General features: G+C 39.3%; 2 protein-coding genes across 2 annotated transcripts; both read left to right on the forward strand.

Annotated features, from left to right (window-relative positions):
* The first annotated feature begins 1,568 nt into the window (after positions 1 to 1,568).
* LOC123703047 lies at positions 1,569 to 2,003 on the forward strand. Its single transcript, XM_045650919.1, has one exon. It carries the CDS (start codon positions 1,569 to 1,571, stop codon positions 2,001 to 2,003), a length of 435 nt encoding a protein of 144 aa, XP_045506875.1.
* A 14,547-nt stretch (positions 2,004 to 16,550) lies between these two features.
* Positions 16,551 to 17,108, forward strand: LOC123703048. Its single transcript, XM_045650920.1, has one exon. It carries the CDS (start codon positions 16,551 to 16,553, stop codon positions 17,106 to 17,108), a length of 558 nt encoding a protein of 185 aa, XP_045506876.1.
* The last annotated feature ends 9,336 nt before the right edge of the window (positions 17,109 to 26,444 follow it).

Genomic DNA, 26,444 nt, shown 5'->3' on the forward strand with positions numbered 1-26,444 from the left:
GGCAATAAGGAGTACGATTACCTGATATTATCATCATAGGCATAAACACATGCGGTGGTGGAGGTGTTGGAACTTTGCTAGCCTTAGGAAACTTTTGCTCTTGAAGGCCCCTATGTTGTATATATATTATGTTCCAAAAGATATACATAGTTGTAGGTAGTTGTGCCATTGTTCCTAGAACAGAAAATTGTATGGATCAAATGATCCACACTCAAATTGTAATCTCTCAGTTCATTTTCACGCCCGAATTTCTAAGGTATTCAGATGAAATTTATATCCATTATTCTTAAACCTTTGCGAAGGACAAAGGTTGTATAGCAGACTTTTAAAAGGAAAACTTGAAGGGGTGAAATAAGGGTTATTACCCGGGAACGGCTATCGCGATAATGTTAAGTACGAGTGACTTAACTTTTTGAAAAGAACACTATTATTCTTTTTGAGGTTTCTCTTTAGAAAACGATCTAACCTATTGACATTTTTATATGACTTTTCGATTACAGATATGATCATTTTATCTTAACATGATGCTTAAAAGGAACGTTTCAAAGGTAATGAAACATCAAAATGTTACTAAAACACCCATTTAAAGTTCGTGCAGTAAAGTTTCGCATCTCTACTATTAATAGCGAAGTGGGAAGTAGTTTGACATATTTGCCGATCCGATCACAAAGTCTTAGCTTACGATAGTTGGGAAGTGAAAATGAAAAGTTTTGAAATTTCTGTATTATGTTTCTCCGAGAGTATGGTATGAAGTTTTTTCTATCTCATAATCTATACTAATATCATAAAGCTGAAGAGTTTCTTTGTTTGAACGCAGTAATCTCAGGAATTACTGGACCGATTTGAAAATTCCTTCGTCGTTAGATACCTAGCTCATTTATCAAGGAAGGTTATAGGCTATAATCACCCTAAGACCAACAGGGAAAAACCGCGGGGCAAAGCTAGTGTTAAAATATGTGTTCTTTTTTTATTTATCAATGTATTAAATGCACGATGATGTTGAAGCTGTTTAACAGATTCCTTACACAGCCTCTACGGTCTACAAGTAAGAAAATATTCATAACACTTTATCAAGTGTTGTAAACGAGCATTACGTTGTGAATTTTTTATGTACTTAGCTTACTGGCTTCATATATTTAACGTCTTGTATAAGAGCATACGAAATAATATATAGCTATTGTGGTTCAATATGACTTTCTTACTATACTAAATATATTATAATGTCAATAAAATACTTCCTCATCAATGCACAAACAAAAGTTGAAAGTATCTCAAAAATACCAACAACGAAACAAATTTTTAAACGTAGTGACAATAGCAACGTTTGATAAGCCCTTCCCTACAAAGCTAACCCTTTGTGATCGGCTCCGGCTTATTGGAGCCACTGTTGTTGTCCAGCTTTGTAAGAACGGCAGACGTCTCTGAATGGCCCCCATCTGGGCAGACACCCTGAGCGCCCGTACCAGACCCCTCTTGCGGAGGCCGCAGCGGGTCATGGCGCTCAGGGTAGTTAGGGCATACCGCACGGTGTCTTTCGAGGCTGCCTGCGTAATGGCCGGAACGCCGCCATGGGATCTGGACGCCGAGATGCGGCGTGCTATCGATCGTGCGATGATGGGCTAGCGGACGTGTATCGCCGCGTCTCTGCGTCTAGGTCACATGGGGTGAATCCTTCCTACGAGGAAGTAGAGGAGTGGAGGGCCGAGGCTGTCGAGCGGCGGTTCCGGGAGTGGGAACGCCGGCTCGAGGAGCCCAGCGCGGGTGAGAGGACGGTTGCGGCCATACGTCCAGTCCTCCAAGAGTGGTGCGACAGGCGGCACGGGGCCATAACCTTCCGCCTTACGCAGATACTGTCCGGGCACGGCTGCTTCGGGCGGTACCTGTGTAAAGTCGCGAGGAGGGAGCCCAGCATGGTCTGCCACTATGGTGTGCCTGGCCGGAGGACACGGCAGATCACACTCTTACCGTGTGCCCCGCGTGGGCCGAGCCTCGTGCTCGCTTAGTCGCGATAATCGGGCCGGATCTCTCTCTACCCTCCGTTGTTCGTGCAATGGTGGATGGCGACAGATCCTGGCGTGCGGTGATCGCATTCTCGGAGAGCGTGATCTCGCAGAAAGAGGAGGCAGAGCGGGTGCGCGAGAGGGATCCTCACGCGGACCCGATCCGGCGCAGACGTCTTATTGGGCGTCGTCGCCGTGTTGCGGCCGCTTTACACGGTCGCAACGTGCCTCCTTGACGAAGAGCGCCGGGCGGTGGAACGGGGAATGTAATCCATCGTCCGGTGCGGTGAGGCGACTTGAGACGTGTTCTGCTCATGCCGCCAACGGGAGGGAAGAGCAGGCAAATCATCTTTCCTGTTCTTGGCTTGCGCCTGGCCTGGAGATGGGCTGCCGCCGAGGGGGTTGCGGAAGAATTCTAACAAATACCCGCGGCCCCCTCATTAAAGCGGCTCGACGGAACACAGTGGGGTTTTAGTCGGTAAGAATCCGACATAACCCACGGCTCCTTCCCCGGGGGCCGTGGGTATCTTTGGAAGATTTCCCCACTATAAAAAAAAAAAAAAAAAAAGGTTGTCCACTACACAGTCCATTATAGATAAAACTTTACGTTCAACATTCATATCGGATACTTAAATCGAAGTGAAAATTTGAGGGAAACTCGAAACTTACTATTATATTTTATGAGTTAGATTGATTAAGTTAAAATTACATTTAAATGAATTGCTTAAAGGTTACCTGACTCATATTATTTGTTAATTACCTTGTGGATACTCTAATTATACAACTATAAACCAATGTTGTTTGTAAGTTAGTTGAACTCAGAATTACTATAAAATGTATAATTAGGTATGTAGAATTTGTATAGAAATGCTCTGATTCTTGAAAATGATTTTGAAGTTGAATCAAAAGAATTATTAAAAAGTTAAAATTATTACCTAAGTAACAACTAGAAGCCATCCAACTTTAATCAATGAAAATTTAAGCATATAATTCTCAAAATGGCTCTCATATTTCATATTTACTACAAAGGTAGGGTCAGGCCCATATTATGTTTCAAGTTTCATATGGGATTATCATAAAGGATTGTTATAGTGTAAAGTAAACATTAATTGTATATAGTTTGTAATGTAAACTTGATTTTGTAATTACAATACTGTTTATAATAAACATAACAGCTGAATAAAGAGGAATATTGATCTGTATCGTTTGTGTTGTTCAAGTATAGGTATTTAGTATACTCTTTTAGCATTGAAATATTTTGAAGAGTTCCTCAAACTTGAAAGGTTTCAACTTTTAATAATTAGTAACTTTGCAATTACACTTTTAGCTTTTAACTTTTCAGCACAAAATAAGCTTGAAAGATTTTATTGTGTTTTCAGTAACTATATACTTAGTATACAGCGTTGTTAATTAAACACACATGTTATATGTATGTTAGTCTGTAAGGTATTTCTTAAGGTATTTCGTATTCTATGGGTCTTTACAATTTATTGTCTGTCACCGGAAATAAATGTAATAAGTAAATAAATAAAATTACTCTATAATACTTATATAGTAGTAGTTTTGAGTCAACTTTGTGGGTAGATACATGGTTTCTTTCAATTCTTTTCAAGTGATTAATTAAATTATTGAATTATGAATGGACTATGGACCACTTCTTTGAAAAGATTGATTATTTACCCATTATTTGTTCAATAAAATTTAACAAATATAATCCCTACTGAAAAATCAATCAAGAAATTAAAAAAAAAAATTATAGGCCCACTTGGGAAAATTTAATAAAAACTTTATTCACAATTCTTAACAATAATCAAATCGTAAATTAATTTAACGACTACAAGAATAAATCTCAACTACACACAAGGGAAAAAATATTTTATTCCAAGTTTACGGCAAAAGATTTGCGTGAAATTATTCAAATAAAGTTTTAATTAATTTAGACAAGCGCGAATTTGGTTGAACTAAATTTAATGTTTGTCGCCCGCTTCTACGTGAATTTTTTTTTAATTACAGTGAGTTTTTTTAGTACGTAAATAAAAAAATTAAAGCGTTATTTCATAACATAATCCTGGGGGTGACGCGAAACCAAAACATTTTCTATTACCTACCAAAAAATGCTGAAAGCGGCTTTGTTAATGTTTTTACTTCGAAAGCAACTAAATTGTATAACATTGTGTTAAAAATACACATTTTGAAAAGTGTGTATTGAATATGAACTCAAATTACAAGAAAACAACCCAATATAGGTACATATTATTCTATAAAGATTCAATGCAACAATAGGCGAACTGAATGTATCGGAAATAAAGAGATCGCTACAACTGTTCACTTACGGGTCTAATATTGTAAGTATCAAAACTCATTATTACTATACTCTGTAACTAAAATATAATGAGCAATTATTGTTTACCTGAATTATTCTTCTATCTCAAAATAAATCTCGTGTGAAAATAACTCCATCTTCTATCACTTTATATCTTAGTAGGTATGCGACTTGTCTTCGTAATCGTGCATAAATTATTATTTAATACACTGCTAAAATAATTATTTAAAACTTTCACAACACCATTTTAAGGATACAGAATATAAATTAACATATATTACAACAAAAGAACGTTTAATTGCGTTGTTAGATTCTTTATTTTTTCACTGCGCGCGAAGTTTAAAATTCGAACGTCGAAACGATAATAATCTGTGGATCGAATTTTGTGTCGAGACATTTTTGTTTCATAATTTTAGTGTTCCAAATCCAAACTGTATTGTCGGCCAGCAAAGAAAAATTGCACAAGGAGGTCGTAACAATATGGTTATATTGTTGTAGGGCAAGGTTGAGCATTAAATGGGTACGAAATGGATTAGATGTTTCACGATAAAGGTTCGGCGATATATCAACTTACTTTAACAATAGATTCGATAATGCTCCCTTTGTTCTGCGTAGGAAGAAAATTATTAAACAATTTATGAATTTGAAATTTCATTCAAGTGGAATTTAGTGAATGGCGTGATTAATGTAAAACTAGCTGGTGGATAAAAGCAATTGTTGAAATATTTTGTGTAAGTATCGTGAAAAATTATAACGAAAAAGTGGTTTATTTTTTGTTTTATTAGACAGGGCACTTCAGTTTCTTTGTGTATTTGAATATTAAAATAATGAATATTAAAATATCCTTATGCGCACAGATTATAAATTTGATATTCAAACCGTACTAATTAAACTGACACCTTTTTATAGTGCTACGGAATAATGAAATCTCCTTTGTTTCAAATTACGAATCCGTTATGCCTTTCAATTTTTTTGTAAATTCTACCTAATTTTCTTCAGATAGTGTAATGCGAGATCGATGAAGTTATGATTGTAATAATTAATGTATAAAGATACTTTTAGTTATAGGAATCGGATAAGTGAAATTACTGTAAACTAAGTACACAAATAGGCAAAAATAAAAAATGCAATTAAACAACACACTCGACTGTTATCAGGTGACATTACAAGATGACATCATTGGTCTCAAATTTCGTCACGTGCCAAAAGATCCTTGTAGCACTATACACTAAGTTTTCAACTATCAATTGAGCGATTATTTATCAAGAGATTGAACGATCAACTTTTTCAGTACAATAATAACAATGGTTGTCGTTTTGGCACGAATTGGGTAACGTGATTGATTGTGAACCATAGTTCCATATTGGAATCGGGAGTCAAGATCTCTATAATTTATAGATGGATTGTACCTATTGTTGTGACGTATAAAACTTTTATAAATAGTATATCTGAACTTATAAGAACTGATAAAGAGGAAATATTTTATATTCTGTTTGTTTGTTTTGATTTAACTTAAAAACAGTCTAATGAAATTAAATCAAATAAGTAAGTATTAGAAAGTTACACCTTTTTGGATAAACATATTTTTTTTTATTCGCACGAAGACGGGTCAAGCGGATAGTTTAATTAAAATATTCCTTAGTTCTACAATTATTGTGAACTAACCGGAGTTTAATAGTAAAAAAAACCTTTATATTTGTTTATAGTATCCCTATCATTTCTTAATGATTTTACAATTCATTTCTTGTGTACGTTTATAGTTTATACGTAATAATTTAGTTAATGAATTTAATAATAAATATATCTTAGTACATAAGTACTAAGATATATATCTTAGTACATAAGTACTAAGATATATTATTTTAAATTCAAATGCTATATTAATATGATCTCATACGAATTATAACAAGGTTCTTAAATATACAGACGTACAGTCATGACCTTTTTCTCTTTAAACATCTGTTACTGATCGATTTTCTGTACGGGGTTAAATTTAATCAACCTGCTAGGCTTTGCCAGACATTTTTTATTAGCTTCCAATTTGATCAAACAAACTATTTAACGTTTATTAGTATAAATTAAGAACCATACAGCTATTGTAGTATACCTAATAATATATGAGTCTCTGACCAATAAATATGTATGTCAGTGTTTAAACAGTGACAATGAGCAACCGTCGCCCCATAAGTCTGACTACACAGACATACATAGTGGTAAACCCAATACCACAAATTCAACCAGTAATACTAAACACCTTTCAAAGCAGGAATTGATTGTGTTGTCAGATAATATTGGTCAGGGATTTGGCGCCATGCTTAACAATTTAGGGCTTAAAGTTACTAATGTTTGTACCCCTAACAGTTCATTTAAATATATAATCAAATCACTGGATCATTTCAGCTTTAATAAGAATAATATTGTAATTATATTATATGGGGACAGTTTAAATATAAATAATAAGGATATTGATGTAGGATTTTAAAAAATGTTAGATATTAGTAGTAGGACTAAATGTAAATTTATGTTGTGTACATTGCCATACCTACCTGGTTTAACACAAGAACAAAATAGATTAATTCATAATATGAATTTAAAATTGTATAACCTAACAAATCATCATCGTGATGCATTTATTTACTTTGACATTAACTTATGTATTAAATCTTTTACTTTGACAAAGAATACAGTGTATCTGCCAACTAGATATAAGCGAGAACTTGCTATGTTAATAGCATATAATATTAACCAGTCTGGTACATGTTCGGTATCAGACCATCAATCTACTACAATTTTATGTAGTAGTTATTATAATATACATCAACCTAGGTTAAGTGTTGACAGTCAATCTAGCCCTAAGCTAGATTTAAACTAGTATATAAGACAACAGCTAAGCAGTCTTTTACCATAGTGCATCAAAATATTCAAGGCTTGGCTAGCAAATTGTTAGAAATAGAATTGTTTCTGAATGATAACAATATTAAAATATTTTGTGTAACAGAACATTGGCTTAAACAATGTCAGTCGTTAGTAAATATTGAAAATTACACATTAAAAAGTATATACTTTAGGACGCAGGCTATTCACGGAGGTTCTGTTATTTTTGTACATGATAGTGTAAAATGTAAAGAACGAACTGACATTGTTAGTCTTTCTGTAGAACGGACCATTGAACTGTCCTGTGTGGAGCTGGAGCGTTATATTATTGTTTGCGTTTATAGACCCCCTTCCAGTGACTATAATATGTTTGAGAAAGTCATGGAAGAAATATTAAAGCGTCTAAGCAGGAGTAAAAAAAAAGTTATAGTATGTGGTGATTTTAATATTGATTTACTTTTACAAACACAAACGGCTACACGAATTGTTAATTTATTTCAGTCATTTAATCTATATAAACTTTTTAACGAACCCACACGAATTACACCTACTTCTGCAACCTGTATTGATAATATATACTGTGACTGCATCTGTTTAGAGAAAAATATTCTCAATACATTGACTTCGGATCACTGTGGCCAGAAAGTAGTTTTTGAATGGGATTGCATACCTACATTTAAAAGGATTAATGTTAGGCCTATAACAAAAAAAGGCATTAATAAATTTAGAAATAATATTAATAAAAACCTGCCCGTACTAAATGATCAATCCTTTCCTAATAGTCCTTGTGAAATGTTTAAAAATCTTTTTAATTTAGTACATAATGAATTTGAAAAAATATTTAAAGTTAAATCTTTAAATATTACCAAGGATTTACCATTTAGTAAATGGGCGACAGCTAGTGTACATAGGTGCAGGAACATTCTTTATGAATTATATGGTATGAAGCAATATAATAAAGACCCATCTTTTCTTAGTTATGTTAGAAATTACTCGAAAATTTTTAAAAAAGTTTGTTTTACTGCAAAGCGTTTGTATATCAAAGAAAAAATACGCGACTCTGATAATAAAGTTAAAACAGTTTGGTCTATTATTAATGGTGAAATGGGTAAAAGCAAATCAAGTAATACCATAAAACTTGTAAATAATGACAGGGTTATTGACAAAAGTGCTGATGTTGCGCTTGCTTTTGAAGAATTCTTCAGTAGTGTCCCTGCTACTATTACTAATAGTTTAAATTCGTCTTCAGCACTTGCAGAAACCTTTTTGAGGGACCATGTTGCGGGGTGCAGTACATTATTTGAATTACGACACGTAACTGCTAGTGATATTGTTACTGCCTTTAAGACGCTTAATCTAAAAAATACTTGTGATCTTTGGGGAATGTCCGTAAATTTAGTTAATAATATAATAGAAAATATTGCGAAAAATTTAGCTTTCATATTTAATAAGTGTTGTGACTATGGTACATTTCCTAATTTACTAAAGCTTAGTAAAGTTATACCTCTATTTAAGAAGGGCGATCAAGAAGACTGTAACAATTATAGACCTATCTCTATTTTACCAACATTAAGTAAGGTATTCGAGAAGTTAATATTAAACCAATTGAGTAGTCATTTTGCATCTAATAATTTACTGCACACCAAACAGTTTGGTTTCACAAAGGGGCGCTCAACCACAGATGCTGGAGTTGCACTTCTAACACATATTTATAAAGCATGGGAAAACTCAAAAAATGCTCTGGGGATATTTTGTGACCTCTCCAAGGCATTTGACTGCGTTGAACATTGCACTTTGTTACGTAAACTTAATCACTATGGAATTACAGGAAAAGCCCAGAACCTCATAGCGTCATACCTGCATGATAGGATACAGACTGTAGTTGTTAATGGAGAACGTTCTAGCGGTGCGTCAATTAACATTGGTGTTCCACAGGGGTCCATTTTAGGTCCCTTCTTGTTCTTGGTATATATCAATGATCTTCCCTATTATTTGCAGGATAGGTGTGAAATAGTTCTGTTTGCAGATGATACCTCATTAATTTTTAATGTGGATAGGCATGACCCAAATGTTGACGAAGTGAACAGTGCTCTTTTACACATATCTGAATGGTTTACTGCCAATAATTTATTATTAAATGCCAAAAAAACCACTTGTGTTGAATTTTTACTTCCTAATGTAAAAAAGTTGAACAGAGATATTACCTTGAACGGGGAGGTATTGCATCCTACTGAGTCTACTGTATTTCTAGGGTTAACATTGGATGAGAAACTACAGTGGGGAGCCCATGTCAACACCGCTGCAGGTAAGCTCAGTTCAGCTGCATATGCAGTCCGAAAAATAAGGCATCTCACCGATGAAGATACGGCTAGATTGGTTTATTTCAGCTACTTTCATAGCATTATGTCCTATGGAATTCTACTGTGGGGCAAGGCTGCAGATATAGAAACTATATTTATCTTACAGAAAAGAGCCATTCGCTCTATATATAATTTACGTGCTCGGGACTCACTAAGAGATCATTTTAAGAATACTGGTATCCTTACTGTACCATCACAGTATATATTTAATAATATTTTGCATGTTCACAAAAACGCCGACTTACACACAAGAGTAGGAGATAGACACGATTATGGCACAAGGAACAGGAATAGAATTGAAATGCCATTTTTCCGATTAGCTAAAGTTAAAAATTCATTTATGGGTCAAGGTATACGCTTATACAATAGAATTCCTCTCAATATTAAAGAGTTTACTAGTTCTAAATTTAAAACTTATATAAAAAATGTACTAGTTCAGAGAGCGTACTACAGTATTCAGGAATATATGGACGATAAAGACCCATGGAGGGTTGTCGCGTAAAAACCACAGGACAGTTCTTTGCATATTATGATAATGTATAAGTTAGATATAAGTTACATATTATGTAATATTGACATGATTTTAAAAGAGCAACTATGGAGTTTCTTGCCGATTCTTCTCCATAGATACTGCTTTCCGAATCGGTGGTAAATGTTAAAAATACTTATGTAATGACGATTCGAAAGTGCTACTAAATAGTAGTCTAATTGAATAAATGAATGTTTGAGTTTGAGTTTGAATGTATATACTCGATCTAAAATATTATGTGATCCTGATTACTTATAAAACTGCATTAAAGAAAGTCTTTTTTGAAACTACGTTATTAAGCAGGGTAATAGAATTGATTTTTGTTGTATTTGTCTGCGATTTTAAGACAATAATAATTGTTAAAAAATCTGACAAAATACTACAAAAATTATCAATCCGGAAGAAGCCTACAGCAGCTAGGTTATGAATGTATCTGTACAGAAAAATAAAATAAGCATAGCTAACATAAACCCATGTTCGGCCCGAAACAAACCACTCGGCTCTCTCTAGTGAGTGCCAAAAAATTACCATAACCGTACACTATAAAGTTTATAATCCAGAGCGAGACGAGCGGTATGTAACCCTTCTTTTTATGATACTTGAAGATCGCATAAAATGCTATTTTATAGCTTACACTACTTCGGCTATACGCTGTGTATATACGTTTATATTTTCTCCGGATAACTTCTTAGCATCATACCTTCTTTCTTTTTAATACTAAGTACATACTATTTATGCATAAATATTATAAAGCTGAAGAGTTTTTTAGTTTGAACGAGCTAATCTCAGAAACTACTGGTCCGATTTAATAAAATATTTCGGTGCCAGATAGCCTATTTATCGAGGAAGGCATCATATTATCATCGTTTGTTATAATGTATCCTAGGTTAAGTCTCAATTTGTAATTTATCTTGAGCAATAAAGCATAAATAAATAAATAAATTATCATTACTCTACGCATATCATTACGCTTAGATCAACAGGAGCGGAGCCATGCGGGTGAAACCGCGAAGGTATTTTATAAAATAAGTTAAAAATTAAGTAAATAACCAAAGACTTTTCATTGATTTCACGTTATAACCGAACTCATCATTAATATGAAAAATAAATTATTTCACTTTGAATTAACTTATAAGCTCCAATGAATCGTACAAAGAGTGTGTTTTCAGAGCGAGTTGCATGCAAAAATAAATGAAGCATATTATTTTTGTTTCGTTCACATTTAAATTATATTTAACAGCCTGATGGGTAGTTAAAGTTAGTATTGAAAATCAGCGTATTGACTTTCATTACAGCTTACTTTAAGCTACTAGTTATTATTCTGTGCTTTAAGTTTAAATTGAGATACAAAATAATATAAACTAACATTTAATAAACGTCATTGCCAGATATTATTGCTGCCGTACTTAAAAAAATATATATATATTTGAGGGTAGAATAAAAAAAAATTGTTCACGCAACAAAGTCGAGCACATTCCATCGTGTTGCATTCATTATTTGGAATTCACGGTGATCGCACGTCATCTGTTTTTACTTCATTTGTATTTTTGAATAAGAAAAGAATGTGTAACTCCTTTTCTTGGCCACCTTAAAGGATTGCTGTAACATTTTCAAGGTAAGTTATTTTTTAATTTCCATTTTATTACTGCATGCTTATAAATTAAAAAATTCAACAAAATTTCAAAGATTTCCGTTGAATACTTTTAACATCATAGAACAATAAACATCTCTAGGTACTATCTTCAGGAATTTTGAACTCACAAATTGTATAAGAATATTCTCGAAATATTACCAACATGCACACCCTTAACAAAACCCCGGGTTAAATTCAGCAGTGTACGTAAAATTTCATAGACTTGTATAGATAAGAGTGTACCTACAGAGCAGCCTTGGGTTTACGTTTTCATTTCTATTGTGCGTCGTGATATCAATACTGTTTATGTACTAGATTTTGCGCTGGTTCTTTCAACAATGCTAGATATTGCTCTGTGGCTTTATTGTCTGTGGTCTTGCAGTTTATTAACTACTTTTTTATATTTTTGTTCGAGTTTTTGTATTTTTATAAAATTCGGAATTTACTTGGTGTATTTTTAATTTTGTATTATAATGGATGCTGTTAAAATCGTCCTTTAATAAATAAGAAATAACTACGATTAGTATAACTGTATCTACACGTAACGTACCTACCTACCTCATAGGTACTTACTTATTTTTTAATACTAGTTGCACTGCACGGTTTCACTCGCGTGGCTCCACTTCAGTTGGTCTTAGCGTGATGATTTATAACATATAGTCATCCTCGATAAATGGGCTATCCAACACCGAAAGAATTTTTCAAATCGGACCAGTAGTTCTTGAGATCAAACAAACAAACAAACTCTTCAGCTTTATAATATTTAGTATATATTTTATTCAGGAATATATTCTACAACTTAACAAGGAGATTACAAATAAGTATTACAATATTATATATAATTATATATATTATAGATATTGTAATACTGTGTTCTAAACGAAAGATCAAGTAACTAATAATAACTTTTATTTACTGTTCAATGTTGCGATCGTAATTTAATATTTCCCTCGTGCTGCTTGAAACTTCAGAAACTTAGAAACCGATACTTTAGTTTGTTAAATCTGAAATAAACTTGAGTCAAGCTTGGAAAACCGTTTAAAAATAATGAAAATATCCAACGAGCGAAATCAATTCATATTGTGGCTAATAGATTGGGTTTCGCCAACTTTAATTAAAAAATAACTGAATTGCGAAATTTCATTCATAATTTTCTTGAGCCATTGTATTTAAAGGTCATTATATTGTATTTAAAGGTCATTACATTATAATCAAGTTTGGAGAAAAATCTTATATGCATATTTATTTTATTTAAATAAATTGAGTTAATTTTTTATTGAAAAACTTTTGTATAGAACAATTAATAAAATATAGTTGGAAAATCACAATCATTATTAAAGACTTTAAATATTATGTCTATCTTCATTTTAATTTTTATATTTTAGATAGATGGTATATTGTACAGTATATACAAAATTTGATTGACAAACTGGCCCATTAATTTACTTTTAGTTCGAAACAAGGTAATACCACACCCCGGACACTCCATACAAAATTATCCTTTTGACAGTCACACTGTAGAGACTGCAAATGTGTGTGTTAACGCTTTATGGTTGGCACATTTTTGACTAGCGTAAAAAAAAATTCGCGTTTTTCTGATGAAATACATCCGTAAACAGCACAATATCTAACCATTTTCTACGAAAATCGATAATCACAAATCCAAAATAATAAAATTACTTTAAGTCAATTTGATTAATGTTGTCAATCTTCGTTGCGTATCGTCCTTGTAGAAAAATATGGACCATTTTATGTCTGATCGTGCGGGGTGAGGTAAGTGTTTAATATTGGCGGGAGGCGGAGAGTGTCCGTTCTGTAGCGTTTAGCTACTATTAAGTATTCTGTGGTAATACTATGAAAAAGATTAAAAAATTAATAAGATGCTAATATCCAAAGAAGTTAATCGGGATGTACCCATTCACAAAATAACTCTTACCAACAAACAGATGCAGATAATTTATTAGTTTTCTTTCCAAGAAAAGCCGTGGAGTTACCACGTGATTAAAATTATATTGAACTATTGCATAATCCGCTAACTTCGCTTAAGCTGAGCTAAGACGCTAAATACGGATTACATCAAGCACTGTTTTGTTATATTTTGTACGATAATCCTCGCTAAAATTAGCATAGACTAGACTTTACTAATAGACCGGGAGATACTGACACAAAATTTCGAGTCATTTTTAACAGGATGGCGGTTCTACAGGGGTCTTAGTACCCCCCCGTGGTCCAAGCCTTGTCGCGGCGGAGGGGCTCAGTAGCTTGGGGTGCAAGCCAGCACCTTGAGTGAAGCGAATATGGACCGAGCTGGTTGCTCTCTGTACCTCTCTTATTAGAAGAGTAAATAGGAGATGCATGGCGCTTTGGCGCGTGTCTGTGGCTCAAAGGGGCCAGCGGAGCTTTTGCTCGCAGGATGGCAGACAGGGCCGGGAGTTCTTCGGGACTGCGGGGAAGACAACCCCTATAAAAATTACCCCAATCCTAAGTCAGTGACACTCGGCGAGAGGATGAATGGTCGGTGGGAATCCGGCAGATAGAGATGTCTCAGGGGAGCGCCCCCTGGTTAACAAAAAAAAGCAAAAATGGAGGTCAATAAAACTAAAACTACTCCAGGAGGGTACCACCTCGCTTCGAGTGTGGAGAATCCCTCACGGGACTGTCCCGACGGGACAGTACCGTCAGCCCCATCGTATTCTGGAGGGGGCACTGGCCGCCATATGGGTGATGCATCAGGCCCTAATGCTACTGAGAAACTGACCACTGGCAAACGACTAACGGAGACCGATAAGCTTAGCGAAACGGAACGTGGGGTGGAGGCGCGCACCCAAACGGGGCGTGTTGAAACCAGAAGGAGGAAGACTGGACCCAGTGGGCTGTCCACGGCAACGTCCGTAGATAGTCTCATGACGGTCCAGTCATATGAGGAGGATAGACTGTGGGCCAAGCGAAAGCGGTCCTCTGGAGCGAGCTGCTCAGGCTCCTCCACGGAAGAAGGCCGAACGCGGCAGGCCAAGAAAGCCTCGAAAAGGGGCAAAGGGCGAGGGGCTGCAGCAGCGGGGTTCTGTGCAGGTACAGCCTCTGCAAGAAAGACCTTAGCGGACATGACAGCCGCTAGGAAGGCCTTGTCGCGCGTACGGAGGGAATCGGAGCTCGAGGCTAGCGAGGAAACGCAGGTCACCCGAGCCTCTCGAGCCGGTACCTCCCGCGCTAGAGAAACTGGGGACGGACGTCTTGCCGACGATTCTGCCGCGGCCCTCCAACGCCGTATAGAGGAGAGCCTGGATGCCATCGAGCAGGTGCGTGCAAAATCGACAAACCTAAGGGTGGCATTCAAACGTTCCCTCAAGGAAGCCTCGGACACCATTCAAGAAGCGGCGGTGCTTCTTGCACAGCGTACTGCATCAGAGGAGACGCGGCAGCTGCAAGCTGCGAACACCCAGTTACAGGCGGAAATCGCGGGCCTCCGAAAAGAGATGGGAGAGCTTAGGGCTATCATAGGGACCGCACAGCCCATGCAAACGCGAGTGGACTCTGATCTGACCGCGGAGATTTTGCGGCAGGTCGGGGGAATGGTGGACGCCCGGTTAGAAGCGTTGGAGTTGCCTCCAAAAAGGTGTGTAAGGCCCCCATTGGCGGGGGATGGCAGGGTTGAGGGAATGGCGGTTGGGCAAGCCCCAACCGAGGACTTTCCTCCTCTTCCGCCGCCAAAGCCCCCTAATGGGGCACCAGCGAAAGGTGCTGCTCCAGCAAAGGCGAGAAAACCGGAACAGCCTGCTGCGCAGCCTGCAAAACCGGGTCCAGCTGCAAAAGCCAAGGGGAAGGGCAAGGGGAAGGCTGCACGGCAGCCGGAAAAGACCAAGCCAGCTGACAAGGCTGTGCCCACCACTTCTTCTGCTCCCCAGTTCCAGCCACGGCTGGAGCAGGAATGGACGGTCGTCGGAAAGAAGGGCAAGGCGAAAAAGAAAAAGGGGCCGGCGCGAGTGCGCTCGAGGGCGCAGAGGTTGCGCAATCCTTCGTCCTCGGCTGTCGTTATTGCTCTGCAGCCAGGCGCAGTGGAGCAAGGCGTCACCTATGCCTCTATAATGGCTGGATCACGCCAAAAGATTGATTTGGCGGAAATCGGTGTAGGTGCGCTGCGGTTCAAGCGTGCCGCGACTGGGGCAAGGATCTTAGAAGTCCCTGGTGCCGCAAGCTCGAAGGAGGCAGATGCTCTCGCTGCAAAGCTGCGGGAGATTTGGGACGAAGGCACCGTCAAGGTTTCCAGGCCGGTGAAATGCGCTGAAGTGCACATCATCGGCTTGGACGACTCGGCGGCTGTTGAAGATGTCGTGGCTGCGATTTCTCGGGCAGGAGAATGCCCTACAGAACACGTTAAGTGTAGTGGACTGCGCGTGGGCTCTCGCGGCTCGACTTCAGCCTGGGTGAGCTGCCCGATAGCCGCGGCAAAGAAGGTGGCACAGGTAGGCCGTATCCAAGTAGGGTGGATCTCTGCAAGTGTCACGCTTGGCAAGGTGAAGCCACAGCGTTGCTTCCGCTGCCTAGAGGTGGGGCACGTAAGAGCCGAGTGCAATTCGCTCGTAGATAGGAGCAACGTCTGTTTCCGATGTGGAGAAACAGGCCACAAGGCCGGGGAATGTTCTGCCTCCGCCGCTCGCTGCGTTCTATGCTCCGAGGCCAAGCTACCGGCAGGCCATCGGCTCGGGGGCCCAGCTTGCAAGGCTCCCAAGCGGAAAAGAGGAAATCGGGGACGCGATGGTCCAGGTACCGCGCCGTGTCCTTGTCCCGCGCCCGTCGAGGCGAATGTGATGGTTAGCGAAATGGAAACGCAGTAATGGCTCTACTCCATTTCCTCCAAGGCAATATCAACCACTGCGCCGGAGCCCAGGATCTTTTGCTCCAGAGTCTGGCGGAGTGGCAGATAGATGTGGCGGTGGTGGCTGAGCCCTATTTCGTACCGTCCCGGGACAACTGGGCGGCTGACTTGGATGGACTGGTGACGCTCGTAACGCAGGGCGGCACAGTAATGGAAAGGGTAGTCCGGCGGCGGGGTTGTGTCTCGGCCTCGATCAAGGGTAACACAGTGATCGGGGTCTACTTCTCTCCCAACCGTGGCCTGGATGAATTCGAGCGGTTCTTGGCAGATCTGGGGGAACTGATTGACCTAGCTCCTTCGCAGCCCGTGCTTCTGGCCGGAGATTTCAATGCCAAATCAATGGCATGGGGATCATCGGTGAGAAATGCGCGGGGTGCGGTGCTGCAGGAGTGGGCGGTCGCGGCTGATCTCTCGGTCGTAAATCGCGGGAGTGAGCTTACCTGCGTGCGGCAAAGAGGGGGCTCCATCGTCGACATCACCTTCGCTAGCCCCCCCCCTTGCAAGGCGAATTACTGACTGGAGGGTTGTTACTGATGTGGAAACGCTGTCGGACCACAGATACATCCGCTTCAGCGTCTCTGCGCCATCCGCGTTTCGCGGTGAGCCTTCCCTAAATGGTGGACGTCCGCGTTGGTCGATTCGTAGTCTCGATAAGGAACTCCTAATTGAGGCTGCCATAGTTCAGGCATGGATCCCTGCACCGCGGATCGCAACAACAGTAGAGGACGATGCAGCGTGGATGGCTGATGCCATGGCGCAGGTGTGTGATGCGGCCATGAGTAGAGTTCGCTCGAATCCGCGCAGAAGACCGATGTATTGGTGGTCCGCCGAAATTGCCCAGCTGCGCGCATCCTGCGTGGCTGCGAGGCGGGCGTACACCAGGCACCGGCGCCGGAGTGGACGGGATGAAGTGGAGGAAGCGCAACTGTATGCCTCCTACAGGGAGTGCGTTACCTCTCTGCAAGAGGCAATCAGCAGCGCCAAGGATAGAGCATGGGAAGAGATGCTCGAGGGTCTGAACCGGGTGCCGTGGGGTCGGCCGTATAAACGGGTGAGGCAGAAGCTCCGCCCGTGGGCTCCGCCCCTGTCTCAGTCTCTCGAGCCCCGTCTGCTAGAACAGGTTGTGGTGTCTCTGTTCCCGGACCGAGGAAGATACTCTCCTCCGCCGATGGCGGCGACACCTGCGTCACAGGAGGAGCTTGCAGAAGAAATCCCTGCCGTTACCCATGAGGAGTTGGAGGCGGCAGTTACGCGGCTTAAAGGGAAAAACACTGCTCCTGGACCTGACGGGGTACCTGGTCGAGCGTGGGTGCTAGCGTTGGAAGCCCTCGGGCCCCGTGTGGAGCGGTTGTTTTCGGCTTGCCTTGAGCGGGGCCAATTTCCCCGTAGGTGGAAGACAGGGAATTTGGTCCTGTTAAGAAAGGAGGGGCGCCCGCGCGATTCGCCCTCAGCGTACAGGCCTATTGTATTGCTTGACGAGGTGAGCAAGCTTTTTGAGCGCGTTTTCGCAGCTCGCCTCGTCAACCATTTGGAGGGAGTGGGACCAGACCTCAGCGGGAACCAGTTCGGCTTTCGCCGTGGACGGTCAACACTCGACGCGATATCTCGCGTGAGAGCCACCGCAGAAGATGCGGCCGCTAGTGGAGAAGTCCTCCTGGCGGTGTCTTTGGACATCGCCAACGCGTTTAATACCCTACCGTGGGGCAGTATCCTGCAAGCTCTCCACTATCATCGCGTGCCGGGCTACATGGTGCGACTGCTGCGGTCATACCTATCAGATAGGACTGTTGCCTATCCAACCCGCGATGGATGGAGTGAGAGGGAAATGTCGTGCGGTGTCCCACAGGGGTCGGTCCTCGGGCCTCTTCTGTGGAACATCGGGTACGACTGGGTCCTGCGCGCCACTAACCTCCCAGGTGTTGGCGTAACTTGTTACGCCGACGATACTCTGGTGACTGCGCGTGGGGCTACATATGAGGAGGCAGCTTTATTAGCTACCACGGGAGTTGAGCAGGTGGTGTGCCGCATCCGGCGGTTGGGACTACGGGTGGCGCTGGAGAAATCCGAAGCCATCTTCTTTCCCGGTCGCCGGAGGCTGCATAGCGCAGGCTCAGAGATCCGGGTGGATGGGGTAGCGATCAGGGTCACCACCACCATGAGATACCTAGGCATCGTGTTGGATAGCCGATGGAGGTTTACGGAGCACTTCCGTCGCCTCGCCCCCCGTCTTGTAGGGGCGGCCGGAGCACTGGGAAGTTTGCTGCCAAACCTTAGAGGTGCTGGGGGTGGGTGTCGCCGGCTATACACTGGCGTAATCCGCTCCATGGCCCTCTACGGGGCCCCCATCTGGGCAGACACCCTGAGCGCCCGTACCAGACCCCTCTTGCGGAGGCCGCAGCGGGTCATGGCGCTCAGGGTAGTTAGGGCATACCGCACGGTGTCTTTCGAGGCTGCCTGCGTAATGGCCGGAACGCCGCCATGGGATCTGGACGCCGAGATGCTAGCGGACGTGTATCGCCGCGTCTCGGCGTCTAGGTCACATGGGGTGAATCCTTCCTACGAGGAAGTAGAGGAGTGGAGGGCCGAGGCTGTCGAGCGGCGGTTCCGGGAGTGGGAACGCCGGCTCGAGGAGCCCAGCGCGGGTGAGAGGACGGTTGCGGCCATACGTCCAGTCCTCCAAGAGTGGTGCGACAGGCGGCACGGGGCCATAACCTTCCGCCTTACGCAGATACTGTCCGGGCACGGCTGCTTCGGGCGGTACCTGTGTAAAGTCGCGAGGAGGGAACCCAGCATGGTCTGCCACTGGTGTGCCTGCCCGGAGGACACGGCTGATCACACCCTTGCCGTGTGCCCCGCGTGGGCCGAGCCCCGTGCTCGCTTAGTCGCGATAATCGGGCCGGATCTCTCTCTACCCTTCGTTATTCGCGCAATGGTGGATGGCGACAGATCCTGGCGTGCGGTGATCGCATTCTCGGAGAGTGTGATCTCGCAGAAAGAGGAGGCAGAGCGGGTGCGCGAGAGGGATCCTCACGCGGACCCGATCCGGCGCAGACGTCTTATTGGGCGTCGTCGCCGTGTTGCGGCCGCTTTACACGGTCGCAACGTGCCTCCTTGACGAAGGGCGCCGGGCGGTGGAACGGGGAATGTAATCCATCGTCCGGTGCGGTGAGGCGACTTGAGACGTGTCCCGCTCATGCCGCCAACGGGAGGGAAGAGCAGGCAAATCACCTTTCCTGTTCTTGGCTTGCGCCTGGCCTGGAGATGGGCTGCCGCCGAGGGGGTTGCGGAAGAATTCTAACAAATACCCGCGGCCCCCTCATTAAAGCGGCTCGACGGAACACAGTGGGGTTTTAGTCGGTAAGAATCCGACATAACCCACGGCTCCTTCCCCGGGGGCCGTGGGTATCTTTGGAAGATTTCCCCACTATAAAAAAAAAAAAAAAAAAAAAAAAAAGGGGTCTTAGTACGCAATGACAAAAAGAAAAACGATGGTGTGAACGCTGGTACCGGCGGCTTAGTCGCGTGGGCGTTAGTCGAACTCGTCGGAAAAATAGCGAAAGTCAAACGATTTGTAACACAAAAATTTTAGAATTTACCGATAGCCCATAAAAAAGAAGTAGGCGGTAGTGTCATGCCATACTTTTCCGGTGTGACTTACAGCCCGCCATACCGACGCGAATGTGTTGATTTAAATAAAACAATTATTCAACCATTTGTATCAGGCTAACTTTTGCACAGGTAACCATCGTCGTGCAGCCATTTACGAAAATCGCCATGCCATACTTTTCGGACGATTCCAAATGGTCGCCATACCGCCGAAAATCTGCAAAAAATTTTTATTTCGCCAAACTTTTTGTACCAGTATTGCATTTGGATTTTTGGAGAGTATTTGATAAAATGTGACCATTATTATATTTGCCATACTTCTAGTAGGGGAAAAAGTGCTGTCATACTTGAAAAATTAATTTAGTATTAATTTATATAAGTGAAGATTTCCAACACCTAGATCTTTGAAATTTTGTATTTATATTCGTTGATCCTCAAACTTACAGGAAAAATAAGTGCCATACTGTTACAAATCGTTTGTCTTTCGCTATTTTCCGACGAGTTCGACTAACGCCCACGCGACTAAGCCGCCGGTACCAGCGTTCACACCATCGTTTTTCTTTTTGTCATTGCGTACTAAGACCCCTGTAGAACCGCCATCCTGTTACAAATGACTCGAAATTTTGTGTCAGTATCTCCCGGTCTATAAAGCCCGTGTATCACAGCTTGTACAACTAATTTAACAAAATAATGGTGATCTAAGTCGTGTATGAAACACGAGTTAATGTAATAATATGTATATATTGTTATAAATAGTAAATACTAATCTATGTTATGACGATTCAAAAGCATTTTTAAAATTAGTACAAATTAATGTTTGAGTTGAGTTTAAAGTTTAAATAAACAAATTACAAAGGAAAAAGTAATGTGTATTCGTGAAAAAGTTACTGTAGTGTTTTGGTTGGTTTTATGTTCTCAAACACACCTTTCACCTTTATTGTGAAATTAGTATTAAATAATATAATATTTAATATTTATGTGTAAAAAATATATTATGACAATCCAATGCAACTTTTACTTTTTAATACGTAGATACTTAAGTGAGGCACACACATTTTGCAATTATAGTGATCCCGCATCCCGTCTAAAGCAGCGCGTTGATTCACGATGGGGTTTTAGTCGGTAGGAATCCGACATAACCCACTGCTCCTTCCCCGGCAGCCGTATCTTAGGCAAGATGTCCCCACTAGAAAAAAAAAGCATACATATTTAACCCAACTATTGTTCGCATATCCATTCCTATCAATAGCCATACATTATTACAATGTAACCATTCAATACTGTAGTTAGGAATACACATTGCAAGAGGCTGTCACAGGTGATCTATGAGGTATTTCAATACAAAATTCGCAATCCACGAACACTAGTACTGCAGACTTGTAGTACCTACTATAATGGCTTAAGTTATGCAATATTGCCTTGACCTGTGGCTTACAAGAAACTTGAGTCCGAACTCATTTATTGAGTGAAGTTCAGCAGAAGACAGAGAACTAAACGTTTAGTGGTTAATGTCTCTTGAGATTTAGATAATTGTTGTCTAGTGTAACAATACAGTTAACTAGCTGTGCCGCGCGGTTTCACCCGCGTGGCTCCGCTCCTGTTGGTCTTAGCGTGATACTATATAGCCTAATACTCGTGGATAATGTAGCTTTCGAATGGTGAAAGAATTTTTAAAATCGGTCCAGTATTTTATGAGCCTATTCATTATAATCAAACAAACAAATAAAGTTTTCCTCTTTATAACATTAGTGTAGATGTGTAATGTGTAATATATTATTCATATAATATATAATTATTGTTTGCTTAGCTAATGTTTAGACTGTAATGTTATGTGGTATTTTTTTCTGTTTATTAAATCAATATTATGTTTCTACATAACAAAAGAGAAAGTCGTTCACCTCTTCCGAGATAGAAACTGGAAATTTCCATAAACAAACACATTCAATTGTATAATATTGTTCTCAGACAATTCTACGTTTCTATGGCTTTTATTCTAAGTATAAATAAACCTTACTAAATTTATCCTTCCACTAAAAATATCAAAGCTTTCTTTTTTATAATTTATCCCTCCAAAAGATAAGAATATGATAATATTTTCTTTGTCATTGTTTCCATAGAGAAACAAACTTATATATTAATGATACTCCGTTTTTCTTCATATTGGACCAAAAATACGTTCATTAAGAATTTCTCAAATTCTTTTAGGTTATTCTAAGCAACATAATATCGATACGATATTGCGTTAATAAAGGTACTCTTGCAGTCCAGTCACGAAGAGGTTGCCCCAATTATTACGATTCTACCGATAGGGCGTTTAATAAAAATATTCAGGTGAGACTATGTAGGGAATAATGTAGGTATTGGCACATTATATGCTAAAAGAAAATGCGGTAAAAATAGTTTGTAAAATTATTCTTGCTTACAATGTGTATTACAATTAAGTTGACAGGAAATTTTTCTATATTGTCGGAAAGAATTAACACAAAAAAAAATTGTTTAAGACTGATTTCTTCGATTTGATTAAACGCTTACACAATATTTTCTACAGAAGCACCCAGAGAAAATATCACTGAGTGGTCATCAATAGTGAAACTAACATTGCGTTTTAAATTTTAATCAGAAAATGAAGTCAATATAAAATATATATTAGAATCAGACAATCAGTAGGTTCATTTTATAAAACTCCAAAGATTGTTTGATTAAAGAGTTAAGTATCTATGTTATTTGATACTTGAAATCCATCCGAACGCTTAGATGTCTGTTTATTCGTTGATCTTTAGCATAAGTATTTACTATAAAACATTAGCACTAGACTACTAGAGCATCAAATACTTTCAAGATTTAGTATTTACCTAAGTTAAATACTGCACTTTATTGATTACTAGCGGTCCGCCCCGGCTTCGCCCGTGGTACATATTAACGTTTTCTCTACATAAGAACCATCCTCGTACTTCAAGGAATATAATAAAAAAAGAATTATCGAAATCGGTTCAGCCGTTCTCGAGTTATGGAATTACAACGAAAAGTGGCATTGATTTTTATATATTAGACTATGAAAGCATTGTTTTTGTAAATATTGACTGGTTTTTTCCTTTTTGTTTCGATCCGTTTCATATAACGAGTGGTCGTTATTCTATTATGCAATTGTTATCTTAAGGACATTTATAAACGAATGGTTATTTACATTGTTTATATTTTTGTATATTTCTAATTATAATTTTTGATTTTATTGGTTTGTGAAGTCTTCTTTCGACATCGAATTAATGAAGTCCTGACTGTATCCTAGTATGTTGCATCATTAAAATAATGACCGTGCGCGTTCAGTTTTTTTTTTATTTGAGCAAACATTGCATAATTTGATTTTATAGAGAAACTAGCGCCCGTGGTACGTGTTTACGTTTTCTCTCCATAACAACCAACCTCGTACTTCAAAGTAACATAAAAAAATTAACGAAATCACTTCAGCTGTTCTTGAGATTTGCGCTTAGCAACATATTTGGTGATCCCTTTTTATTATATAGAATAAATGACACCTTATCAAAGTTTATAGACGTTAATCAACCATCCTTAACATGTTATTCCTACAAAAACTCCAATCAAAAACGTATCTTTCATTGCAACTATATCCACATTTATAATCGCGACTCTGCGTTCAAAAAACGCATGTCTACGTAATAAACGCACGGTGTTAACCAGCCTAAGCTCATTCACGTCTAGTTTCATATTCAAATTACGAAGTGAATAAATTAAAAGTTCTCCGGTGGCTCACCTCACAACTAATTTCTTTGCAAAGTTAGCCTTGCATGGAATTAGTAAGCGACTTCATAATAGTTTGCTGTGGCGTTTGTTTTATTTATTTATGGTTGCGCTTTTGGGATTTAGATTACATTATATTGTCATTGCATTGCTATTTTATATAATGATTGGTATGATAACAAGCTTTCATAAATATGTAAATAGTAATATTATAAGGTGGCATTAGGAGGCAGAGGTCATTTAAAGTACGTGAATGCGTTATGATTATTTTGTAATATCTAAATAATATATAAACATTAAACAACTCAAAGGTGAGAAGCACGCACAACGCACGATCAACGCACAGCCCAAACTACTGGACGGATCGATCTGAAATTTGGCAATTTAAATTATACCTCCAAGGGAATTAAATAGGTGACGAAAGTTTCTACCATGAAGATTTATCTTTTCCACGCAGGCAAAGCTGTGTGCAAAAGCTAGTTTCATCATACGTTTAGACTTTTCTTCTAATTAAACAACGCACTTCGTGTGTAGTTAGGTACGTTTCACGCGTAGCTATTAAAACGAAATAAAAATATTATAATAAATTCCAATTAAAACAGAATTCGATACAAAAACGAATTTTAATTAAGTAACCTTATACCTACAATTTTAAACCAACGAGATCTCGGATTATTCAATTTAAATGTTCCACAAAATGTTCAATTTAATTTAATTGATAAGGAAGGAAACCGATCGCCTTTTGTTATTTCGTCGATTGAAAGAAATCACTTCTTAAAATTCTCCAAGGAGTTTCAGTTAATGACTTCTTTCGGTTAGATTCTTGATTCTAGATCTTTCTATACTTTTCAATTTTTGGAGGTTTCTAGTGGCCGTTATTCATATTTTTCTTAGGTTTTACTTTACTATAAACTAAGTACGTAAAAATAGACTTAATGGTTTTACGCATTAATAATATCTATATAAATAACTAGCTTTCCACCCGCAGCTTCGCCCGCGCAGCCAAGAAAAACCCGCATAGTTCCCGTTCCCGTGGGATTTCCGGGATAAAACCTATCCTATTTCCCGAGGTAAAAAGTACCCTATGTCCTTTCTCGGGTATCAAAATATCTCTATACCAAATTTCATGCAAATTGGTTCAGTAGTTAAGGCGTGATTGAGTAACAGACAGACAGAGTTACTTTCACATTCCCGTTAAATATTTCTTAAATGTTTTATTTCTTCTTCAATAACAAACAAAGAGCTTATAATGTATCGTTTATACAGCTGTTACATGTACTACCTACATACAGTCCTACATGGAAAGTTACTCCGAATTTATCCAAATTTAAAACCGCAATCGACAAAAATAAAAACCGTGTAAATATCAAAAACCCATCCGATTACCAACACTTCTCGCGTCTCTCAGACACTCCTTTTAACAAAATACAGCCGTCATCGACATAAAAGCATTAGTAAAAAAATCTTGAGCCGTTTCCTTATTGTCAGATTTCAAAAACCATTTGTCATTCTATGATAGGATGAAATGAATAAATTTCCCGCTCCGGCACTGCAAAAAATGTGGGTAATCTAAATATTCATAGCTGAGGAAGATACATTTAGTTTGCTCATGAGGGAACGAAGTTTTGCCGCTTTTCATACGTGATGTATTTTTATGATATCGTAGTTGTATTGTAAAGTTGTGTAATTATTTTGGAATGTTCCAGAATTTCGACTAAGGGTAAGCGTATGTTTATGACAGAGTGTATTCTTATGTTTGGTGTTTTATACATTGGAACAATTGTTATCTGTAGTTTAAAAACATGTAATTAATAGGTGCGTGTACAAAAGAAGGATCTTTGTGTTTTTAATAGACCCGTTGCGATTATTTAGAACTGTTAACTTTACAAAAGAATTTAATCGCCATATTTTATTAATCTGTGTTCATCATTCACGCCCTTTATAAAAATAAATTGTGTGCATAATTGTGTGAGAATTTGTAATGACGTCGTATAAAATATCATATGTAAGTTAGTAGCTAAAGTGGTTATATATAAAAAAAAGTTCGGCACATTACCCTAACATTAAAATATCTGTTATCTTTGAAATATATAGGCTATGTTTTATCACGATAAACTCGCCACGGTGAGTTGTTGAGAATGTGAGGAAACATTTACAAATACGAAGTATGGTAATCACTTATTCTAGTTCAGAATAAACAAATTATATCCTTGATTTAAAAAAAGATTTTTACAGTAATAGAGTTCTTATAAATTTACCTTAAGAAAACTCGTTTATTTATTAGCATAATTTGTTTGAATCAAAAACCTCATCAACATCAAATTTAAATTTTCAAAGTCAAGCGTGTCGAAATGTATACTTTCAAAGTAATAATTCAGTCTAACTCCAATGTGCCGATTCACCCTCATTAACCTAATTTCTTAATTTTGTGCAGATGTCCTCCGTCCTAATTATAATTACCAATTTGGGATAATTGTTATAAAATAATGA

Source organism: Colias croceus, chromosome 25 (genome assembly GCF_905220415.1).
Source record: "Colias croceus chromosome 25, ilColCroc2.1".
NCBI lineage: Eukaryota > Metazoa > Arthropoda > Insecta > Lepidoptera > Pieridae > Colias > Colias croceus.

What these genes read in the sequence shown, in the direction of transcription:
- LOC123703048 (XM_045650920.1), top strand. Translation starts at nt 16,551, where the DNA reads ATGGCTCTACTCCATTTCCTCCAAGGCAATATCAACCACTGCGCCGGA.
- LOC123703047 (XM_045650919.1), top strand. Translation starts at nt 1,569, where the DNA reads ATGGGATCTGGACGCCGAGATGCGGCGTGCTATCGATCGTGCGATGAT.